General features: G+C 44.3%; 1 protein-coding gene across 1 annotated transcript; it reads right to left on the reverse strand.

Annotated features, from left to right (window-relative positions):
- Window positions 1-652: 652 nt before the first annotated feature.
- On the reverse strand, window positions 653-9,397 carry OTX2 (orthodenticle homeobox 2). Its single transcript, XM_032229675.1, is given in 6 exon segments — window positions 653-1,108; window positions 1,110-1,203; window positions 1,205-1,245; window positions 1,247-1,273; window positions 7,839-7,990; window positions 9,301-9,397. Coding segments are annotated over 6 exon segments (867 nt in total).
- Between the last annotated feature and the right edge of the window lie 595 nt (window positions 9,398-9,992).

A 9,992-nucleotide genomic window follows, 5' to 3' on the forward strand; every position in this document is an offset into this window, starting at 1 on the left:
AAAAGAAGGGTCATTCTTGCCATACCAAAAACAAGGTATCTAAGTGTAGGAAGACAGGCCAGAGAGAGGGGAGGAGAGGGAGAGGGAGAGAGAGGGAGAGGGAGGGAGGGAGGGGGAGAGAGAGAGAGGGAGAGGGAGAGGGAGAGGGTGGGAGAGGGGGGAGAGAGAGAAAGAGAGAGAGGGAGGGAGAGAGAAAGAGAGAGAGAGAGAGAGAGAGAGAGAGAGAGAGAGAGAGAGAGAGAGAGAGAGAGAGAGAGAATACTCTGGGTCATAGAATAAACTTCCATCTCTATCCAGGCAAAGAAACCCCAACAATTGGCTAAAACTATGGAGCAACGAGAAACTAAGTGATGTAATTCTGTTCTTGGTCTACACGACATGTCTTTCCTTCTTGTCTTCCTTTCCAGAGCATCTGAGCAAGAGGTGAAATTGGGAGGTATGATCACGACCACTGAATTTCTTGCCTTTGTTATTAATTTGTGTCCTGTTCACAATTCTTTTTAACTTAAATCAAAGATCTCAAAACTGGGAATGTCAGCCTACTATGGCTATTGTCTTGTCTGTTTCAACATCATCATTGTGGTCACTTATTGTTTATCAGCATTAGCATCATCACCATTATTGTTTATCACAAAGGGTTCCTAACAGGTCTTCACAAAACCTGAAACTTCCATGAAGATGTCTGGTCTTTATAATCCAAGCAGTCAGCGTTGAAGTTTAGCTTCCAGGAAGCTGTTTGATCCTTATAATCCAAACAATCAGTTGACGAGTTAAACCCCAAACTCGAAGCTCCGTAACCTTGAGTGGAGAGTGAAGCTGGAGACTGGTTGAGATGGCTGGCCACAGCATTGGTACCCATGGGGCTAAGGGTGGCCCCTGGTCCAGGGAGCTGGTGATGCATAGGGGTCAGGTAAGATCCACAGTCCATTCCTCCAAAATATGAGGTTGAGCCGGCATATCCTTGGCTATAGCCTGAAGCCTGAGTGTAGGTCATGGGATAGGACCTCTGCATGCATGAAGAAGAAGTGGACAGGGGGTCTGAGAGAGGAGAGATGGATGCTGGGCTCCAGATAGACACTGGAGCGCTGCTGCTGGAAATGGCAGGGACTGGAGGTACTGGCTGGAGGTGTGAATTGGCCGCTGGTCCCACTCTCTGAACTCACTTCTCTGGCTGGAGAGCTCTTCTTCTTCGCAGGCCTCACTTATTCTGGCCCCGTTCTGCTGCTGCTGCTGCTGCTGGCGGCAATTTGGCCCGACGGTTTTTAAACCACACCTGGGAAAACCAACCAGGAAGGAGGAGAAAGAAGAGCGAAGGGTATTAGCCATATGGATCACAACAAGGACAAATGGGAGGAGAATAATTATCACCAGGGAGAAACGACTGCACCGAGGAGAATATGGTGTTTTAGGGAGGAATATCATATTAAGCAGCAGTTTATTATATGTTATATATAATAGCTATATAACATATATTAAGCAAAAGATCTCAGGGGTTTAAAAGTTGTTACGGAAATGTTGCTAGTCCTCTAAATTTCCCTTTGGGCTTCCCTCAACATCCCTGATGCACTATGGAAAAAACCTTGTCTGAATTTTTTTAAATCCAGGTGGAACATGGTAGCAACTTTTATAATGCAGAAGCCCATATCAACATCGAGCATCACTAAAACAGGGCATTACCAGACTTTATCTGGGAGTCCTATCAGTACTTAGTTTGAGGCCTACGCCTTGCTCCTTAAAAATGGGTTCAGAAAAACTGAAATATATGACTAGGAGCAAAAGAAATATTATGATTTAATTCATGGGAACCCACAAAGATAACCATGAATCTACTGCAGAAGCATTGAGTTGCCCATTGTTAAGCTTCATCTATTCTTCGTCTTCTCCTGTTCATCCCAGCTTTATTGCATCTACTGCAACTCCAGGCTGAAAAATATGTGGTTAGTTTTATTTAAAGATGGCTACTCAAAGGACTGCTGTTTTTATCTGCAACCATGAAGCAATAGCGTACGTGAAAAACCACTGCAGAGTTTCAGACTACCAGCGCTTTCAGAAATGTAGAGCCAAGCAAACCTTTAATACGAGTACTTTGAGAAAGGGGAAAAGTTCTTTGCAAGCCTCTGAGCCTGGCAGCTTAGGTACCCCAAGGACTTCCACTTAAGTCCTACTGAAGTCAAGCCCTTAATTTAAAAAAGAATAGAATATTAGAAGGAGAGGTTATCAATTAAGAGAGCAACTGAATGGGAGGGAAACATGCTTGTCCAATTAAATGAGCTGTATCTTTTCTTTCTTTCCACCCCTCTCAGAAGGGCAATTCAATAGTAGGAAGTTCCTTAGAACCTGTTGATAGATGTTAAAGGTCTTCATTTACTTCATCTCATGGAAGTAAGTCATGTGATTCAAATCATGTGATTTCCAACCAGAGCATCTCTCTCTCTCTGTGTTTTTTTCTCTAATTCCTAAACTCCAGTTGCCTTTTGAAAAAGCACCTTTGTGATCCTTAAAATTCCCTTCATACCAACATAGAGGCATAACTCCTCTGAGATCTATCCCTTGCTTCTTGATGTTCTGTTTTCATTATGATCAAAATAGCCTTCGATTCTCTACTAGCTGGGATATGAAGAGATCAGTAAGAGATACAGGCATGCCACTCAACAACGTTTTCCAGTTTGGTGATGGAGGTGCTCTCTTGCACAACAGATGCCATTTAGATCTTAGCTATTTTGGCCACTCCAATGCAAATAGGATTCTGTGTACATGTTATTAAACACATGGATATCTATTTAAAAATACCCAAGTCACATGGGTGGAGCACTGCGTGCAACTGTCACAACATTCTCTCATCTTCCTTAGATGACATATTTCTGGCTTTGTCTTGTCATCCTCACTCAAATAATCAATGACAGTTCTAGGAATTCCTCCCCAAACCAGGCATCTTTTTAGGCATCATATAGTAGCTGCTATCAAGTACCACAATTTTGGTGCTTGACTGAGTAATTGTTGCAAGAAAAAGGCACATCAAGTGTACTTTTCTTCTGATCTGATCTCATATCTGTGACTTCTATCCAAATGATAGAACTATCTTTACTAGGGAGTGTTAAGGAGTAGGAGAAAAAGGGAGAAAAGGGGAAAAAAGAAAAAAGAAAGTACTTCAAGAGGAGGAGATTGTATTTATTTATTTAAAAAATGTATATAGCTGTCCAATTCACACACAGTTACTCAATAAAATATTCATCTCAGTTCCCCTCACCTACCATTTAAATTGCTTTTTAACTGTATTTTGTGAAATCATCATTTTGAATGTGTCGTTTTTCATTTAAAAAATATTATTAGTGATATGTTTTTCATTCTTTCTTATTTCCTACCTAGCCCGTAATATTAACTACAGTGAACAATATAAATAGTATTAATAAATAGAAAGCTAGATAGGAAGTCATGAAGCAAATCACACAGCCAAGTGCCAGTTAGAAAATATGGCTATAAATTTTTATGCAGCTCATGGAAAAGGAAAAAAAAAAAACAATGATGGAACTAAAATTCATACAAGCCTACGTTATACCAAACACAACAAATTTAGGTCCCTAGCTTTGGGCACCTTAGGAATGCCTAACAGTGTTTTTAAAAAGTTCTTTCTCTTCCAGGTGTATGGTGCAAAACCTTGTGGTTTGTGATTCCAAAAGGAATCACATGAATGGTACAAGTATGTCTCCAACAGAAGAGAGTATCTGTAACTCAGGGCTGAACGGTGAAGTCCTTAGTACTCTCTCTGAGCCTGGTTGTTTACTTGCAGATTGCTCCAAGCATTGCCCTGATGATGTATCTACTTGGATAATGGAAGCAAACAGGCTCATCTCAAAGAGCACCAAGAACCCTACAATTATCTCTCTCAGGCTTGCTAGGAACCTGGGGTTTAACTATATCACTAGCACAGCCTATGAAATCAGCTGAGATTCTCTCATCAGGTCAGTGTCCTATGCATGTCCTATGGCATTTATGATGTATCTGGAAAAGGAGTTGATTTCTTTTTTTAAGCACTATTCTTTTTTTAAAAAATCAATTTATGTTTAAATATGTGTTTCCCTGTTTCAGAAAAGGCATATTTTATAGCAGTTTGATGATCAAACTCAACAATACGATAAGTGAAATTGAGTCTGGGTGCTGAGAGGTCTTTTTAAAATGATCCTTTATGCTCCAGAGGAATATCTCAGCTCGGGAATCTCCTGGCGAGAGTGAAAACCTATTAAACTAGTTTAACTCTACAAGTGTAAATGTGCCTTGCCTCTTCCTGTAGCTTACAACATATTATGAATTCCCAGATGTAATATCAGCAAATGTGTCCTGTGGCCATCCCTTTTTTTTTTTTATTGGCAAATCTATTTTACCCCCCTCCTGAATATATCTGGGCTGTTCAATTTCATTTCATGCTTAGTGGAAAGCAAGTATAGATGGAATCACTGGACATGCCTTCAAGTTAAGGACCATTTTGGATGTCAAGACTTTCTTGGGGGACCTTGCGGGAAACCTGCTTATCAATTGAAATGTGTAGCGATTTGGTGTATGCACGTGTGTGTATGTGTGTCATATTCATCCCTGCTGCAAAACATGGAGTATGAGTAGGCAGAATGCAATGCAGGTATTGCAAAACTGATACAGTACTACTGATATCCAGATTTCACTTCAATTCTTACAAGCTAACCAAGTTCTTTTTAAAATGTTATATTGCAATATGTCATTTTGTAATGTAATTAGGATTAGAAAATATTGGATGGAGAAAGAATTTCCCTTGGTCACCTGGGCTTCCATTCCCCCCCCCCCCAAGAACTGCTTTTACATGACATCTGTCATAAATCAGTTTTGGGGCCATTTCTGAGTACGCAGCTCATATATTTTCTAGCTAAGAGAGACAGCCGAATGTTGCTGTTAAAAAGTACAAAAGCTGATCTGATGGCTAAATAAACATTAAATGACCGCCTGGTTTTATAGCGGTACCATTATATTTCATGGCATGAGGATGACAACGATGATGCTAGCAACAACCCAAACAATATCCCTAGTCTACTGAAAAAGCAATAGGTTTTCAATGAAAGAAGCTGCCTGGTTTCTCAGCAAAATCAAAATCAATAGAGAAGCTAGGTAGAAGCTTAGGTAAGAAGGTACAGTGCCGGTCCAATAACATGGCTAGTGCCAGTCCAATCAGAACCCACTTTCTCAATTTCATTCATTTTCCAAACTTCTAGAGAAATTGTTCACCATTATGCATAGCAGCCAACACTGGTATACTAGTGAGCTATGCCAAGAAGGCACAGTTCCATATAGTTCAACCCATATCTCCCAACATATGTAGGTTCACCACTTTCTCATATTTCCTCTTCCCTTTTCAGGGTCTACCACTTAGAAGTACTTAATGGTGTACAAGTTTGTTGCTTGAAAGAACAGTATGTTAAATGATCGTTCTCAGCTGGGTATAATATCAGAGCTGGTGAAGTCTGATGAACAGTCTAATGGCTTGCACTCTGAAGATCTCTTTCCAAAAGTAGTTGCTTGCATACTCCTCCTCTCCTTCTTCCTCCTCCTCCTCTTCCTTCTCCCCTGCTCTCTTTCTTTTTCTTTCTTCTTCTTCTTCTTCTTCTTCTTCTTCTTCTTCTTCTTTCTTCTTCTCTTCTCCCTCTCTCTTCTTCCTTTCCTCCTCCTCTTCTCTTCTCTTCCTCCTCCTCCTCCTCCCTCTTCTCCTCTCCTTCCTCCTTCTCCTTCTCCTTCTTTCTCCTTCTCCTTCTCCTTCTCCTTCTCCTTCTCTTCTTCTTCTTCTTCTTCTCAGATTGAGCATGAGTATCTGCAAAATCATCTTGGTTTCTGGCCACTTGCTAAATCATTAAAGAGGCCTCTGCCTGTGAATGCCACGCTAAAAGCGCTCATTCATTTCCCACCAAATAAAAGGAGAGGAATGTGATTATCTTGCTACAGTCATACGAGATACAAGAAAAGTAATCAAACAGCAAGCAGATGCTCCAAAAATCCTCTGCTTTTTTTTGGCAAGTTAATTACCAGTAGGCCTGTCTGTCAGGACTTTAAGCCTTGCTGAGAATCTTCTTCTATGCACCCCAGCCAAACTGAACTCAGTTGTCAGCCCTCTTCATAATCCTATCTCAAGAAACCATGAAGATTTACTGGGTGGCCTGCAAGGAATTCATAGTTATGGGAAGCACAGGGCTGCCTGAGTGCCAGCAGTTTGCTCAACAACTGCATGGGAGGATTGCATTGAACCTAATTCATCCCAGTCACTTTTTGAGATCAGAATAAGCTATACTGGAAGGGAGGGAGGGAGAAAAACCCAGTCCAAGATATTGTCCAAGCAAGTAGATTTGGCCTATTTACTCCCAAGAGAGCTATAGAATCTTACAGTGCTACCTCAGTCCTCATAAAGGTGGATCTCATTATGGCACATTACAGGTAGATGACAATACAAATCACTAGAGAGGAAATGTCCTGGGTGGGTCTGTCCCAATGTTTTTCAATCTTGGCTACTTTAAGGTTGTGTGAACTTCAACTTCCAGAATTTATGCTGACTGGGAAATACTGGGAGATGGAAGTCCACGGGTCTTAAAAGTTGTCCAGGTTGAAAAAATACTGGCCTAGCAACATGCAAGGATGAAATAGTGTTCTGATATGGTACACGTGACATTCTTTCAAGGAAAGGTGCAGGATCAAGAATTAGAGCATTGCTGAATTAGATGGTGGTCTGCAAACTCAGAGTCCTTTTTTGGGGGGGGATAATGGCAAAGCAGAAATCTCTCCCACTCCCCAGACAGGCCATTAAACATCAGGTCTTGCCCCACTTAAAACTTCTGGTTTTCAGAGATCCAGAATTTTGGAGCCTGGGTCCCATTTTAGCTTATCGCCCTCCACTTCAATGTCATCTTCTTTTAAAATTGTGGGATATCTCTGGATGGTGGCAATCCATACCTGGAGATGGCTTTTTCAACTAAACATATAATTCTCCCAACACTGTCAAACTATTTACTAAGTCTCCGCTACTATTGATCTTCTCATTGTTCCCATCACTCATCTTCTCCCACTTATGACTGTATCTTTGTGCTTGTATCCTTACAATTTATATTGATATTGATTGTTTCCTGATTGCTTATTTATACCCTATGGCTATCACTAAGTGTTGAATCTTATGATTCTTGATGAATGTATTCTATTTTATTTTTATGTACACTGAGAGCGTATGCACCAAAGACAAATTCCTTGTGTGTCCAATCACACTTGGCCAATAAAGAATTCTATCTTCTATTCTATTCTATTCATTCTATTCTATTCTATTCTATTCTATTTCCATTCCACTCCATTCCATTCATTCATTCCTCATTTTTTTTCCTTAGGGGTCTTCAGATATGTATTCAGCAACAGCTCTTCTCATTCCCTTCAACTACTGTTACTAACAGGGTCTGTGGCTAAAAGAGGCTGAAGTAGCGAAAAGGGGGAAAAATGGAGTGGAAGAAAACTTTCTTAAAACATTCGCCTGCCTAGAAAGCTGGCTTTCTGTCCATTGGGGTGGGAAGAGAGAGGTTTGAGTTTCAGAGCTCCTCTCTTTCCCAGGAGCTTCTTGGACTGAGAGGAAAGTCAGGATGCTGAGGACACGGTACTAGATCACCCTGGATCTCAGCATCTCTTTCTCCATTCCACGCGCTTTCTTTCCTCGGCCTCCTCCTTCACTACCCTACCCAGACCCTTACCAGTTGTATCGTCCTCCCCCCCCATCTCCTCCCACCGCCCCAGCTCCCTGGAGATCCAGAGGAAAAAGTAAAAGGGGGAGGCGCGCGCACCAGCCCTTCCCTTACCTGCACTCGGGACTCCGGCAAGTTAATCTTGAGGGCCACCTCTTCGCGCATGAAGATATCCGGGTAGCGGGTTTTTGCAAACAGGGCCTCCAGGACGTCCAGTTGCGCGCGGGTGAAGGTGGTGCGCTCCCTCCGCTGTTTCCGAGGGGTGGCTGGGAAAGAACAAACGCCAGCTCAGAGCGGTCAGCAGAAAAGCCCCGGAAAGTCGGGCTTAAGTCCGGAAAAGAAGAGTCGGCCGCACTACAACGGGGGCAATCGGTCCATCTTAAACCTTTTTCGGCGCCGCTGACTTCCCTGAAAGCCCTGCCCTCCTCTTTCCTTGGGAGTAAAGCCCAGACAAGTCCGGTTTCGCGAAGGTTGATTCCTAAAGAAAGCTTCTCTCCTGGGTGGACTCGGGCAGAATCCGGTGGAGGGAGAGATCTCTGCTGCGCGATGGTGGCCACTTCTCCGAGCTCAGAGAAGACCAAGCTCTCCGGGCCGCAGCCTAACCGGGTCCGGGTCCAGGTGGCCCAAAGACAGACCGCAATAGCGCGCGCGCGATCTACCGTCCCTTAAAAGAGCCCTATCAAGCTGAAGGCGACGGACTCTCGGGAGAGGCCTGGGGAGGCCGGGGTGCGGATGGGGTGGTGTGTGCAAGCCCGACTTCTTGAAAAAAAAAAAGAAAGTGGGCCAGCGTAGCTTCAAGGGCGCCGGTAGGAGAGCAGTGAGCTCAGGGTGGCAGCCCCAGAGTTGCCGTATTTGACGGTGCACCGACTGGGGAATCGATTCGGATACAACGGGAGGCCTGCTGGTGGCGTCTGGGTGCGAGAAGCTAGCAGGATCTAGAACGACCGTGCAGATGGAGGTTCCAATAGAAGAGAAGATAGGTTGAACCGTCCCTTGGGGCTCTCTGACCTTGGCGATTTGCTCGCAGATGTGTCATTACCCAAGTCGGTAAGATCACTAGTCCAGGTAAGATCAATAGTGTGTAATTGATGATCTTACCTAGTTAGGTAATGAAACGTTTTGCAAGGGCTCCACAGACTGAGGTTCCCTCGCAGAAATAGCCTAATCGCCCTCCACCCCATGAACAATCCTCTCCCCCTCCTCCAGACCTCAGAACAACAACAACCAACAAAAACAACAAAGAGGAGAAAAATGGCCAAAATTCTGGGGCTGGGTGGAGTTGGAAGGAGATGCCTCTTGGACCAACTTGCTCCAATCGTCGGGAATAGCACTTTGCCCGGGAAGGCTAGCGTTCAGACCAAAAATTGGGGGTGGTGTGTGTGTGTGTCCGTCCGTTCAAGGAACTTTTTCCTGAACCCGTGGACGGGAGAATTTAAGGGGAGAGTTGAGATACTCCAGCTACCCTCTTGGTTTTCATGGGCACCGGGAAATAGAATAACTATGAGGGCCCAAGTCCAACGAATCCCCACCTTTGGAAGCCCCCCCCCCTTCGCCGGCAGGTTGTGTCCTGTCTTACCTGGATACCCGACGGAGGGATGGAGCAGGTCCATCCCGGAGGTGGTGAGGCTTAGGCCGTTGACTGCGTAAGGTGGTTGCTTAAGATAAGACATCATGCTAAAGTTGGGGTGAGGAGAAAAAAATGGCCAAAATTCTGGGGCTGGGTGGAGTTGGAAGGAGATGCCTCTTGGACCTACTTCTTGCTCCTTTCCTCTTTCTTCTCCAGAGCTTTCGGGGAGAGAAGTTAACCTTGAAATCTGGAGCCTAATTTAGAAAAAAAAAAGGAGACAGGGAGGGAGAGGAAGAGGAGGGGGGGGAGAGAGAGAGAGAGGAAGGAGAGAAAGCAGAGTGAAAAAAAAGTCCTGTCCACCGGGGTCTTCGAACTAGCGAAGTCTTGCTCGCTGCAGGGTGGCACCCGCTGAGCTGCAGGACCTGCCAAACCCGGCCGACTGGAGGGGCGCATCCCTCCCCCGGACTGCCTCGAGAAACTCCTTCCCCTCCATAAGTCAGAGGGGCGACGTACAGTAGCAGCTCCCTTCGTTTTAGGGCAGCCCACCCACCCGAACACAAGCACGCAGGCAGGCAGGCAGGCAGGCACTCCAGCCTCCTCCGCTCGGCCTTGCTTTCCAGGGGGCATTTGCCAAGGTTTTCCTGGGTTTAGCAAGTAGTTAATTGCCTCCAACAAAACTTGATTGGGACCCATTTTGGACA

This window comes from Thamnophis elegans, chromosome 1, assembly GCF_009769535.1.
Source record: "Thamnophis elegans isolate rThaEle1 chromosome 1, rThaEle1.pri, whole genome shotgun sequence".
NCBI lineage: Eukaryota > Metazoa > Chordata > Lepidosauria > Squamata > Colubridae > Thamnophis > Thamnophis elegans.